The sequence below is a fragment of the Blennius ocellaris genome, assembly GCF_963422515.1.
Source record: "Blennius ocellaris genome assembly, chromosome: 13".
NCBI lineage: Eukaryota > Metazoa > Chordata > Actinopteri > Blenniiformes > Blenniidae > Blennius > Blennius ocellaris.
Window position 1 is genome coordinate 14,636,956 of NC_137662.1, and position 15,111 is coordinate 14,652,066.

A 15,111-nucleotide genomic window follows, 5' to 3' on the forward strand; every position below is an offset into this window, starting at 1 on the left:
GGGAGAGCTTCCTGCGAGCCCTGGAGACTCCTAACAATAGTGGGGTTGCGCCAGTTTAGATGACAAAAGTGCTTGTGTCGACATTTTCACTCTCAGACCTAAATGCTAGCTTGGCAAACATGAAAATAAACACCTTCAAATGTAGCTATGTCATTGATACTATCACTAAGAGAGGAACTCTTGAGAATATTGTTGATCGGGGTGAAATGAATCACAAAAGTCACAAATGTAATTCACATATCAGATAGTTGCTGTTTTTGTTCTGTTGTCATTTAAACCACATCAATTCAAAATCTGGCTGGAAGAAGGGAAACATTGTAAAAATGAGCAAAATGACCAAAATACAGGTTTTTTTTTTAATCATTCAGATGAAAGCATGATAAACGATGATTAGTGTATGTGGGGGAAATAGTCATATTCAAGGTTTCCAGCTTTGCTGTATCATCGTCTAACCATTGTTTATATATTTAAATTATATTTTCAGCCTTGCAATGCATTTTTCACTCATTTTAACTATGTTTGACCTTCTCCATTGCTAAGTTATTATCTATGATTTCCAGTCATTGTGATGTGTTTCATCAGTCTTTTCAGTAACAAAACATATTTTGACCAAGTTTACATCTACAGAGTACATTTCCTTCCCCCACATTTTCCTGCACAACAATGCAGAATAAATTCAGACATGAGAGAAGCTATTCAATCCCAGAAAGGCTTCTTCTGGAAAGATGTTGGTCCCATCTGGTTTACACTATCAGCAGTACATCATTCTCCGTATTTCTTCTTTTTGGGGTTTTTACTACCAAAGCTGCATCAACATTAAAGTAAATATTTAATAAATATTACTATATATTATTATTATTAGAATATAAGAAATACAAATATTAGAATTAACTGTGGAAGTAAAGTTGTATTTCACTTTATTGAGATTACAGATGAGCTGCAATTTGTCAAACCATTACAGCCAATTTTATGATTATACCTAAATCTTGTAAAACTCAGTTTGCCTATATTGTTGTTCTGTTCCAGGTTGCCGACGGTCGTGGGAACTGCACGCCTCACAAGAATCCGACACCGTGCACCATCCCCCCGGACAAAGAGAGCATCTTCCACTCCATATTTGCTTTCTTTACTAAATCAGGGCGTAAAGTCTTGGTGAATATTACACTTTGACTTTATAGATGTCACACAGTCACCTCTTCAGTCTCTGAAATTCACTTTCGTCTTTTTTTCGAACAGGACTGTGACCGACCTGGAAGAGCTTGTATGACAATCTCCTGCAGTCTGGGACCCCAGCTAAAAGAAGAAGCATTAAGCATTGATATAAAACTTTTACTCAACACTGAAATCTTGAAGAGGGTAAGACGCACGTCAAGAGTTTAGTAAATGAAGTCACATTTGTCTTTTCGAAACATTGTCATTAACCCTCTCTCCACCTTCAGGACAGTTCGTCTGTTATCCAGTTTGTGACCAGGGGCAACGTACAAGTAAATGACAGGGCAGTGGAGGTGCCAAACAGCCTGCCGGAGGATATTTCTGTGAGTAAATCAATAGATTCAAGTACTCTCGCTGAGGAAAGGCTGGTCTTTGGGGGTTGAAACCAAACCAGAGGAAACTACTGCCTTAAAATATACCTTTATTGACTCTCTGAATTCTTATATTTCACTTCGGTAAATGACACTGGCATAAATGCTTAAAAGAACTGTTGCCACTGTAATTCCTTGGCCTCAGAAATGTGGCGGGGAAGATGCTTGCACAAGCATTAAAACAAAACAGTGTTTAATGTATAGCCATGCAGGCAAAAAATATATTAATACACCTATATTAAAAAATTTTCAGATACATATAATTACAGCCGTTATAATGGATTGAAAGTCCGCGGAGCAGCTAGACATTGTGGGTGTATGGAACAGTGTCACTATGCTGTTTTCAGGGCCTGTAGTCCTCAGCTGTGCACAAGGACAGCCACCCCCCCCCCCCCCCCCCACCCCCCACCCCCACCCCCACCCTCATTATTTGCTGAGTGATTGAATGGCCCAGCATATCATATTTGATGATTAAGTTTAGTACCCAGCATGCTTGCAGTGGGATCTCCCGAGAGATTAGGGTTGCTGACCCTGAGCGCCAGTTGTGGTCGGAAAATTCAAACCCGCTATGAATATGTCGAGGCCGCACCACTCGCTCAGCACTCGAGTGTGTGGGCTCATTTCAGCGACTGCTACCTCTTGAAGGTTTCAGTAAACATGGTTACCTTTTCCCTCAGGATCCCTACTCGCTAGAATACACACTGCAAATATAATTTGTGGTCCCTGGCTGCTCTGCTACCTTTTTTTTTTTCCCCCTTAGCATGTGAACAAGCCTTCATAAATATGTCTGTTTTTACCGTGAGAATGCAAGTTACTAATTTCGCAAAGCGGTTCAGTAAACTTCACTTTAACTTGCATGAGTCAAGATGGGAAACTGGAAGTGATGACCAGCAAGGCGTTCATTTTCTTTTGTATGTCCAAATGCTGTGGTATGCATAACAGCTCATTTCCAGAGGTGGTGTAGGGGGGTAGGGGGGTTGGGGGGGGTGTCAATGTGGGAAACTGTTCAAGAGTGAGATTAATCCCTCACTTGTGCACTTGGTTTTGTCTTGGCTCACAATATGTATCTCGTGCCATGTTTGTGTTCAAAGCTCGTGCAGCGCGGCAGCGTGGAGGAGTAAAGTTCCCCACTCTGCTCTGAAACTGTTCCACCATTGTTTTCACCAACACATTCTACAAGGTTATCTGATATTTGAGACAATGCAACAACATTTATCTTTGTTTGATGCCATTATTAGTTTATAAACCCATTGATATCACGATTCAAGTGACTGCATTGTTTTCCATTTCAGGCCTGAATGCGGACACTAAAGCTAGATTAACTGCAGCGCTTTGTAGTGCAATATTTCACTCCAGTCAAGTGTCAGTTAATTCAATAAAAACAGCTGCGTTGCAAATTAATCTTGCACATAACTGTCATGTAACGTTAACAGGACATTTTCAAAATAGAAACTCAATTTGTCATAGAGGCAAAAAAAATAAATATATATATATATATATTTGATCTTGTTTACTGAATCAACCCAAGTAAATACATAATATATACTGTATGAGTACTATTTCACTTCAATGAATGCTTGTACCAGTGTTTTGTATTAAATGATAAATATCTACATTTGTCACTGCACTTTTAGCTGCCTCAAAGTGCTTTGCGCTATTAATCACATACACCCATTCACACACATACACACACTCACCAAGGCTGCCATACAAGGTGCTCGCTCACCTTTAGGAGCAAGTTGGGGATCAGAATCTTGCAAGGATTTTTTCTGTATTGCTATTTTAGAAGCGATTCATTTGCAATTTGTCTGATAGGATTTTTTTGGTTGACTTGTAGCTCCTCTTGAACCAAAACATGTTCTGACTCTTGGTTGAGCACACAGAAGTAGGACGTGTCGCAGTTGTTAGTTTGCACTGCATTGCATCATGAGCAGCACATGACTGAATGCGCATTAGGTCATGCATGCTCACTGGTGTGTTGTTGTGTTTCAGCTGGTGTTTGAGGCGCTCCACAGTCAAGAGCCAAGAGGCTACGTCGTCGGCTGGATCATTGCCATCAGCCTGCTGGTGGGAATCCTCATCTTTTTGCTGCTCGCTGTGCTACTCTGGAAGGTAAAGAAGCAACCAAAAACACATATTGTGATTATCCAGGGAGAGACACACCATTCAGATGACCGTTCTGTTGAAGCTACTATAATGCATGACGGGCAGTTGCTGCACATTTATGTGCACAGCCAGAAGATTTACTCTGGTCAGATGTCAGCACAGTATCCAGTGGTGCAAAGACAGCTGGAGCACGAGCCTAGAGGTGGGGGTGGGAGCTCTCTTTGGGCTTTTAACATCCATGAAAAGGACAAATCACACTGCTGGACAAATTCACACCACACAGCCAACATAAAACAAGAAGTGAAATGATCATTAACGCTGATGTCCAGAGGCCCTGTTTACACAAAACTCCTTTTCTATTTCACTCTGTCGTCGTCCACTGGGAATACCACAACTAAACTTTGGAATGCCGGTCCTGGGATACATCCCCCTCTCTTCAATCCGCAGGTCCTCAGATCTTGCCAAAATAAACCCCACTTACAAGAGCGGCACATGTCCTGTATTGCTCTTTTCAGGAAATGCCTGAAGAGAGCACAGTTCTGTATCAATAAACTTCGGTTGCCAAACGCAGCTAAATGAATAGTCAAAGTGAGAGCGAACACCCCAGATACACATCAAGGGTCTACTGCTCTCACTATTTATGTCTCCTATAGGTCACCACTCATAAATATATAGTGTACTTTACTAAAATGCAAATGGATTGCCAATATTACATTCTTTAGGAAATTCTTGATTTGCTTCTATGCATGTTGTGATTTTGCATGGTTCGACTGACTTGAAACTCTATTTCAAGTCAATATTTTTCTCCATGCTATGTTTCACTGTGGGAGAAATGACCGTTTGCACATATTCATATCCTTCATTCCACCTCTGAGTTGTTATTTTAATCAATGTTGTTATTTTTGGAATTTTGTAGCTGAAGCAAGGAACTGTTTTAATAACTGTTTTTGGTCTTGTATTCAATGGGACTCCTGGGAGTCAGCGGCTTATTAGTGTTGCACTTAACAGCTGCGTAAAATCAATTCCGAAGGACAAGCAAAATAAGGTTATGGTGAAAATGTTGGGTTTTTTTGGGGTTCTTTACACTAAAAACATTGCTGTTCTGCAGCTGGATCTCATGTGTTATGTGTTATGTATTGCAGTTGCATACGTTCCAGTTTAGCTCAGTTTTATTTGTGTCACTGGAGTGTAATTGGTGTTGCAACAAAGTATATAAACAAATAAAGCACATACATACATACATACATACATGCATGCAATAATCACTCTTGAAGCTAAAATAATACATTTAAGGAAGAGAAAAATTAATCAGTTATAGTATCAAAGTTAAAAAATGAAAATGGCAAGTTATTACAGGACTTTTTATCCTTCATTTATTTTAATTCACTCACAAGAAAAACATAGAAATTGTCATATAATTGGTGGCAAAATCATAAAGATTAGTTTCAACACGGACCGATTTCTGCACCAAGACTAGAAATGGTTGTCGAGGCCAAAACTGCCACTACAGTGTTATAACCTGCTGTTGCATGCAGTCTCATATTAACTCGTTCAAACATTATGTTGAAAAGAGATGTACTTCAGAGAGAAATACAGACAGTTCAAACATGTTGAATATGGAGCGGTAATATTATCTTAGACTTCCAGGCTCATATATGTATCACGCAAGTTGGATGTTTTGCTTGAAAAATTACCACAGAACAAACATTTATTTAAAAAAAAAAAAAAATGATATGCTAAGGAAAATATCAGTAATAGTGTAATCTATTTCTCATTGTAGATAACTTGAAACTACAAATGTTTTTCACCACTGGACTCAAGTGTGACCACAGAAACAACTTAAAAACTCCATTAACCGCTGTTCCTTTTGCTCTTTGACAGATGGGATTCTTCCGTCGGCGCTACAGAGAGATCATCGAGGCTGAGAAGAATAGGAAGGACAGTGATGAAAGCTGGGACTGGATGGAAAAGAACCACTGAGACTTGCAATGACGGTCCCAGAGGAGCCAATGAAATTAGGGATTGGGTCAGGAAGGATCCAATAGCACGGGATCTCGCAGCCCAGTCGCCCCAGTGGCACCAGGCCTGTCAGTCTTCCATATGTGGAAGAGAGGAATATTCTCCATATTTTTTGGAGACTTAATACTTTTTTTGTGGGTTTGTGAGAGGGGGGTGGTGGGGGTGGGGGGGGGGTGGGGGGGGGGGGGATCCAGGAACCAGGCTTCTGAGGTGACAGTGTGGCTTGCCAGAGGACACTTGCCGTGGAATTCAGGTCGTCTCAAAGGAGGGAACTCCCAGCCAGCGGAGCTGAGCTGTTGATGGAGACCCACATCTGTACAGTGATGTGGAGACGGCATGAACACTAGTGGACAACAAAACCCTCAGGGCTGTGTTACATAGCAAATTTATTTTTATACACACACTTTAAGCCATATTGTTTGAAACTGAGCTCTGAAGAGGGTTGGGGTTTTGAAGGCCAATGTAAACAGACTGTATCTACAGTATGTTTTACTAAAAGCACTGATGTTTGATAAGAATGAATGCTTTGGCTCCACGGCTTTTGCTCTCTGTGCCAAAGATTTGTCCCACATGATATATGATTGGAGTTGTTCGTATATTCAGTTCATCCCAGTCAATGGGTGCAGAAGATTGTATCATTTCTTTAATATTTCTACCACAAGAATATCTATTTTACTGCCTCTTCCACATGTGATCGCCCAGAGATAATTCTGTGCCATCACCACCGCTACACATCAAATGCACTGTGCTCCTGTCCTCTACTGGTGTTGCTGCAAGTCGTGTCAGATGTCGAAATGCTCAGTTGAAGTTACCTCTGAGGTCATTTGGACATTGTTCAGGATGTAGAAATCAACAGCACTGTAGAGCTCTATATTAACACTTTATTTGTGGCGTCTCCCTCATTATCCATGCCAAACATGCACAAGATGTGTTGTACCTTACATGTTAAATGCCACCATTGAAAGCATTTTCAAAATTTTCATAAGCATTCCATCTCCCATGCCCTGACTTTTAATTCAGTTTGTTTGTAATTGGAAACAAACACAAGTAATATTTGTTGACAAATGTAAACTTTTTTTTATTTTCTTTATTTTTTTTATTAATACATGCTTTAAAAGTGCAATGTGGAAGATAGAAAATTATCACAAGCTGCTTTTGCAAGGATCTAAATGCTCAGGTATGCAGCAGACATTTCTAATGGACCCCCAACAGTTCCAGGCACAGAATTTCGCGAGAGGACATATGTTATTGGATTCCGTTGTAAATTCACACTAAACTACAGCAAGAAATAATTCACAGTCAACATCAGACACGATCATGATTTATTTCACGAAACTTCCCTGACTTCGACCAAGCACATCATATTTAATTTTACGATTGTGTGATTAGGCGTTGGGTTTTAGGGTGAAATATGAGATACACCACAGTCAGATGAAAGTCTGCAATAGGAGTCTACCTACAGTCAGTTTCAGGGGCCCATGACTGAACTGAGTAATGCCCTAAAAATAGGTGGGAATGTGCTGCACTCAATCTCCACACATATACGAGCTCTTTGGGGCTCATGGGAATTTTAAGTCACAGTGGAGGAATGTCAGTTCCCTGAAAACCCAAAACCAATCAAGTCAACAGCTCTCCATGCTGTAAGTCCCCCACATGTTCTTATCAAGGCTTCTGAATGTTTGGTTTAGATTGTGAATGAAACTTACATTTTACAACAGTTTCCCATGGAGTGCAAATATTTCAGCTATTTTAAGTATTTTGCTGAGTTTATAAAAAAAAAATTTAATAAACAAATTCATGAAAGAGATCTTAAATTATGCTCCACAAAAACATTTTGTTTTTAGACTGTATCAGTGACAATTGAGGGATAGTTATTAAAATTAAATATATTCTATGTTAGATATACCCTTTGTGAGGATAAAACATGTTGAAGCAAATTTGTATGACAGTCAGATAAAAACATACAATGCCAAAGAATAAAAGCTTTAGTTCACTATGTTAGAAAGACTTGAGTGCTGAGTCACTTTATGGATCATCGTTGCTTTGCTCTCTGTTGTGCTGTTTGTGTCTTTTGATGCCATTTAATTCCACTGGCATTACAGCATATACTGTACATGTACATCTGTCCTCTGTATCTGTTAAACCAATGCTACACATAAATGCAGAGGAACCAACACTTGACATTTTTTATTTTGTGGGGGGGGGTGACGTTTAACTGTGATGAAGACATTTAGATTCTATGATTGTTGTCATCGTTAATCACACCGCAACATGGGTTTTTTGTCCTGAGTATACTACTGTCACTGAATAGCATTTCCATTATAGTGTGCTCTGTGTTTGATGTTTCAAATCATGTTCAAGCTGTATATTTATCTGTTGATAAATTCTAGAGTGAATTTTTACTGCTCTTGTCTTCTGTTTTTATCGACATGACTTCAATGATGTTATTGGTGCTTGGTGTGATGCATTTTCATGGTGTGTGCTGCCCCCTGCTGGCAGGTATCTTCCTAATGGACTGGGAGGAAAAAAACAACTCAGGAATGGGTTAACACAAAACTACACTGTAAATCCCTTAAAAAAAAAAAATAAAAAAAAAAGACATCCGGATGTATTGGCAGTAAGATGTCATAAATTCACAAATATCAAGATGTATTCCAAAGAAATGCATTAGGAACTTTTTACTGCATAGACACAGTCACATCAGTTACACGTCAGTTTTTTTCACTCAGTTTCACATTGACATTCCTGAGCTGCAGCTTTCGCTTCGATAAGATCTCAATATGGGATTTACGCTTTATCTCCTGTTTTGTTACATCGCCTAAATTCATGTTTTAGATGTCGACCGGTCACACAAAATCAGGGGTCTCCAACCCTGGTCCTCGAGGGCCCCTGTCCTGCAGGTTTTTGCTCTCTCCCAGTTGCAACACCTGATTGCAATGAGGGGCTCGTTAGTGGACTTTTTCACAACCTTGGTGATGATGTCATCATTAGATTCAGGTATGCTGAAGCAGGGAGAGAACAAAAACATGCAGGACAGGGGCCCTCGAGGACCAGAGTTAGAGACCCCTGCTCTAAATGTTCCATACACTTGTATGTGACTGTACGTGATTGTCTGTCTCTCTGTATTTTTCCCTCTATTGCACTGGAAACCTGCTTTGTCCCAATGTCTGCTGGGACTGGATAAGGAAGCCTACATGATGGATGGATACATGGAATTCAAGATTTAATCCATTTTTAGGGTACATTAAAAGAGTATTTCGATTTGTAATTAAATGTTAGGTAAAATCTTTGAAGTAAACTTTCCAATCAACACAGATTAGTTCTTTATTGTTTTGATTTAAAATCTCACATTAAAACTAAGATGAGAGAGAGAGAGAGAGCAATGTTTTATTCAACTCATGTATTTGTGAGCACCAATAGGTTAAGAGACATTGTTTACTCTAAGTTAGGGATGTTATTCCCTATCTTTTTTTTTTTTTACAGTAACCAGTAACTATAGTTTATCACTAAGTTGAGGTAACTCATACAAACCCTGCTGACATTGTACCAACAGCCAGCTCATGAATAATAGAATAAGTCCAACCTTTATGAATGATGAATTGGATTTCTAAACCTTGTCAAAGTGGACATGGACATACCCAAAAACTGTAGTGCCTTCAATGTTTTCCTGTACACTAAAATGGGACCTTTCGATACAAGTTTTTTTAAATAAAAAGTTATTCATTGAATGCTATCATATAATATTGTTGGAATGTAGTATGAAACTTCAAAAAAGTTTAACAACATACCTTTTATCTTTTCTTGGTTTTGTTATGGTAATTGCTGGTTAATTGTTAATGAAACGGTTTGTCTTTATAACTCACTCAATCAAATATTCATAGTTGAGACTGTTCAGTTATTTTTTTTATTTTTTTTTAAACAAATGATAGATTAACCAATCAAGGTATAGTTTAACATTGCAACTTGATAAGGGTCTGTGGGGTTGATCAGGTGACACCAGTTGCTATGAAACACAGACATCAAGCACAAGCTGCACAGTAGAGATGAATGAATTATTAATTCCACTATCACACTGAACACGGTGGGACGGTAACAAGAAATAGAGCTGCTCACTACTATAACCACAGAATTACTCTGATAGTTATGTCCTCATTACTGGACTATGGGCTGATCAGGACAGCAGTCGTGGAGCATGTGGTTGCACCTATCGCATGTCAGTTATGTCGCTTGATGTTGTTGTGTGACAATGCAGAGGATCCTCAACACTTCACCCAGCTGGAGGGGGCTGCCTGGACTGTGGCTGAAGCCACTGAGAACCTGGCAGAAGCAGCCTCCAGGTATGTATGGTGTGAGGTTTACATGACGAATGAAATTTAGATGTGTAAGAGTTCAGATGCAGCAGTCTTGGTCTTATGTGAAGTCCATGATTAGATGATCAACTGACATATACATTTCAGGAGGATGAGAGAGACGGATGACGAAGTGCTGCACATGGAAATGTCGTCCCTGCTGGAGCCGGTCAGTGTGTCTGGACAGCATGTACTGCTGGCGGCTCAGAAACTCAGCATCCAGCCCAACGTGCCTGAGCACAGAGAGGAGCTCATCACTGCAACACAAAATGTTTTCCTCATGGTAGTCAAGGTAACGTTTACTTGGCTCAAAAACTATTTGAAAATATGTTTTAAAGATATTCCACTCTGCAAAAAATATGTGTATGTCGGGGCGGGGGCAATTAGTAAACTCTACTAATAATAACTCTTCTTGTACATAGTGCTACAGCCTTGTACATGCCTCTTTTATAATACAGTGTCTAGACTGGTGTCACTCATTGTATTAAATTATAATGTTTGATCCCATGTTTAATCTAGGAAATGAATGCTTGATCCATCAAGCAGCTGCTCACATGTTTAACTGAGAGCTAATAATGTCAACCTCCTCTGCTGGCTCAGTCAGGAGTGGATTTGGGTACCATGAATGTATGTTCCACATTTCACGGCAGTCTATCAAACGGTTGTTGTAAAATTGTATTCAAAACCATACTGGTTGTTCTCTGAAGCTCCATGACTAAATAAACTGTCAAGCAGCAATATTATCATTGTGCCTTGATGTGCTTGCTTGTAGGTCCTGTTGGTGGATGATGAAGCTTCTGTAAGAAGAGTTGTAAATGCTGCTGATCGGCTTCTGGAGCGACTGTCGGAGCTCGGCTCTTCCTCGGACATCAAGTCCTTGCTGAAATCCTTCCGAGGATTTTCTGAAGCTCTGCTTTGCCTCAACAGCCTCACTGTGGAACGAGCAAATTCCTTACAAGATCCCAGACAAACAAAGCAGCTTTTTGACTCACTGGAGACCCTGAGGAGATGCATCTCCATGTTGCACACAGCCATGTGCACGACCATCAAACATCCTAATAGTGAACAGGCTCAAGAAGCCAAGAGGTATATTCTGGAAAAGGTGCACAGCACCATCGGAGATATTGTTTTAACTCTCAAGAGTGAATGTCACAGAGGACCACTGGGAGCCTGTGGGTATTACACTCAGAGGCGGGATAATCTGCTGCAGCTTCTCGCTAGTTCTTCTACTTACTCATTCCAAGACAGTGGCTTTGACAGTATGGTGAGAGACCTTGTATTTCACTGTATGGTTGTCGCCAACTCTTCTCGGAGAGAGCTCCAGCAAGAGGTGGTGTCCCACTGTCACCACATCCTACAGTTATGGTCTGACATTAAAAAGACTTTGAGATCATTGGAAGGTGTGGACGACGCTGGACCAAACGTTGAGGAGACCTTCACTTTATTAGTGCAGGAAATACAAATGCTGGACACACCCTTGCTGACGGCTGTTCTTTATCAAGTCTTCGACACATTTCTCATAATGACTTCGACAGCTGACGAACTTGTCGGTGTTATAAGACAGATGTTGGCGTCAGACTCCTCTACCAAAATGGATTTAAGCTTTGTTCAGCCACTTGTGGAGGATTTCATCTCTTCCATAGACAGGCTGATTGAAGTAGCTGATTTTGTCTCAGCTGTGACTGTTGATGCAAAGACTTTGGACAACGTGGAGAACTCGCGAGCGTGTCTCGCGAGACTAAGAGCTCGAATTGCTCCGCTTTCACTCGAGCTGGCCGATAACTCAATGCAAACTGTTCAAAAGCTTCACGAGCTATGTCAGAAATGGGAGGAAGACACCAGCCAGCTTCAAGATGCTCTCAGTGATACGATAGAGGCGAAGGAGTTCACAAGCATTGGTATCAATGAGATGGTCTCTGACCGCCTTAAATGTGACGACGCCTACCGAGAGCAGAACTACAAACTGTTTGATGAACACGCAACAAACCTGATTTGTCACATGAAGGTGGTGATTCACTCAGTGAGGAGGCATGTGGGTAAAAGTGATAACCCGATCTACAGGAACGGTCTCCTCGTCCTCCTGAGACAAGTTCAGACATCTCAAACAAAAGTCACTGAGTCCATCAAAGACATTCTGAGCGGTTCGAGTCTTGTTGTGGAGATGTATTCGACATTTACAGACAATGTTTCCACAGTCATTCAGCATTTTAAGGTGCTTAGAGAAGGACTAGACGGTCAACGGCATCCACACCTCCTGAGCCCGCTGCGAGATGGGGCACGCCAGCCTGACGTCTCGCAGCCATGTTCACCAGGAAAAGACACCTGTGGATTAAATCAGGTTTATATGTTTAGAGCTTCTGATTCTCCTGCTTTCAAGGTAACAGAAAGGGATTCTCAGGCTGAGAGGGAGCAAACAGATGAGGAAACCATAGAGGCGGAACTGGTTCATAAATATGACATCAGTGATTTAAAGATCCCAGCTGTCTCAGACGAGCCTAAAGTGATCCACAAGCCTGCTGCGTTTGACCTTTTACCCCTCCTGTATGAAGTTGTGACTGTGACTAAAAGGAAAGATGTGACAGCGCTCAACCAGTTGTGCACGGGTGTTCTCGAGGTGTCAAACTGTTACGTCCAAGCTGCAAAAGAAGCGCTCGCAATTGTTGACGTGGTCGATTGTCAAACCCTGGAAAGCTTCCGAGCAGAGCTCGTGTCACTGACCCCTCTACTCATCCAGACAGCTCAAGAGATGGCCATGAGTTCAGCATTGAGCACAGACAGTATTTATAAATACATCACACAGTTTTCTGACCTTATTAACAACATCAGGAAGGTTTTATTGCCAGTAGCTGGAACGTGGGATCATGCTGTTTTAGCTCTGTTGCAAGGAATGGTGCCAGACATGACAACCAGCGTTACACAGCAATTAAATGATGTGATGACTCTGTGTACAGATGTGGTCCAGCTCTTGATATCATCGGATTTAACCCTACAAACTGATGGGCCAGAAACATTCAGCATTTTACAAAACAAACTAAGCAAAGCCCAGAATAACACCAGGTGCCTGGTTGAGTTTTTCTCTTCCTTCAAAGGACAGACCGATCACCTTGAGGGTCTTTGTATCCTCTGGGGTCTTTCTATTAAGATTTTACTGAATTCTCTGGATAAATTGTTGGGAACGGCAACTGCACTAAACCCGCTGAGTCCTAAAAAACAGCTCTCAGTGCTGTCTGAGAACTCGCTTCGAATCCAAGAGGCATCCAGGTTCACGAGCCTGAACTGCAGAAGTGCTTACAAGTCAAAGCAGTTCACAGGATATCAGAACGAGCTGAAGACGCTGACTGAAGCCTACCTGAAAGCTGCGGAAGAATGTGGCATGATGCCGACTTTGGTACAGTTTGCTAAATCAGAGTTGTTTCAGAGACGTCTTCTGATTAAAATTAAAGTGCTGTCTGGTCACTTGAGCAAAGAAAATAAAGAATATGACAATACGTTTAGAAGCATTATCGCCATCGGTTTTTTCGCTGCTGAACATTACAGAGAAAGTGTTGCTGAAGATGCAGAAGTCGAATTTAAAAACGCAGCGCATACACTGGAAGAAAATGTGAAGTCAGTGACGAGACACGTGGAGGACTGCTTAAACTACATTCGTGACCCACAGACTCGATCCGATCTGAGGTCAACAAATGACCACCTGTCCTTTCAGATCTCAGATATCATCAGCAGGGCGAGGCTCATTGCTGAAACTCACTACATTTGTGACACACTCAGCCTGGAAGTGCAGATACAGAGCTGGTCAGCCAAAGCTCACTTTGTTGTGGAGCAGATCAGAAAGCAAGATGGGATTCACCAGGAAGCCAAAGAGCACATTAGGGTGGGACTGCAGGGAAAAGCCTTGGATGATAGTGAAGCAGTTCCTCTCATCCCTTCAAAAATCAACAAAGTTGTTTTCCCTTCTGATACAACAATGACCTCTTGGCAGAAAGACAAAGATAGAAATATACTCGCAGAAATTAATATAAAGACACCAGCTTTGGCACAATATGAACCTGCAAACACAGAAAAATATGTAAGTCGCTCATGAATGACAACATTTTACACTTAAGGCTGTAAAATGATGTTTATAATAAATCATGCACTTATTTTCCTTCAGCAGGATGCTGTTAACAAAGAAGCAGCTTCACTGGCCTACACCTCCCTTTTTCTAAAGCAAGAGAGCGACACCTGGGATCCCAAAGACAACAGAATTGTCCAGGTGACCAGGAAGATGGCTGGCACCATATGCCATATGACTCAGTACTTGAGAAAGAGAGGTCCGATACCGGTAATGACTACCAGTCGTCTGTTCACTGCCTTCACGTTGAGGGTTGCACACTTTGTCACTGTCGTTTTTAGTGATTGATTTATTTTTATTGATTGATATCTTACAGAACAAAGAGGCATTTGTCACTGCAGCCAAAGACGTGATCTCCAACTGCCAGTCAGTTACTCATTTCATCAGAGTCATTGCGACCCACAGTCTCGATAAACAATGTACGGAAGAACTCTCCCTGATCGTTGAGCAAATCCTCACCATCACCAATCAGCTCAACATCATCTCGAGGTCAGGAAACTCGACATGACCCTCTAAGAATCAGGCCGGGAAAATATCGAAAGCAGAACTAATACAATACCGTTTCTCATACCATTTACATAGTGTGAATGCTGTTACACCTGGATGTAAATCATCTGACGAGATCCTGGTGAAAAATGCCCAGAATTTGCTCCAGACTGTTTTGCATGGGGTCCATGCTGCAGAAACGGCCTGCATCAAGGTACATTTACCAGCTCAACCAAACCAGCACATCTGTGATTAAAGTATCAAAGAAAATAAGCTATTTTATTCTTTTTCAGGGAACTAATATGTATATAGAAAGGGTTGGCAAAGGACTGCTGTGGAGGTCCAAGCCATAGGTTCAATACTCTATATCTTACTAAAAAACAGTATGTTCCATGGTTTTGATAAACGACTGCTCTTGCTCTGTACCCTTCTTTGTATTTCATTATTTCTTTTGTCT

General features: G+C 41.0%; 1 protein-coding gene across 1 annotated transcript in view; it reads left to right on the forward strand.

The window, feature by feature from the left end:
• Nucleotides 1–5,841, forward strand: part of itga9 (integrin, alpha 9) — a 45,885-nt gene extending 40,044 nt beyond the window's left edge. Inside the window, exons 24-28 of the mRNA XM_080508088.1 lie at nt 1,027–1,152; nt 1,237–1,356; nt 1,440–1,535; nt 3,576–3,695; nt 5,571–5,841. Of these exons, the coding sequence (XP_080364214.1) occupies nt 1,027–1,152; nt 1,237–1,356; nt 1,440–1,535; nt 3,576–3,695; nt 5,571–5,669 (561 nt within the window). The 3' untranslated portion in view covers nt 5,670–5,841. The remainder of the gene's footprint in view (nt 1–1,026; nt 1,153–1,236; nt 1,357–1,439; nt 1,536–3,575; nt 3,696–5,570) is intronic.
• Nucleotides 5,842–15,111: the final 9,270 nt, after the last annotated feature.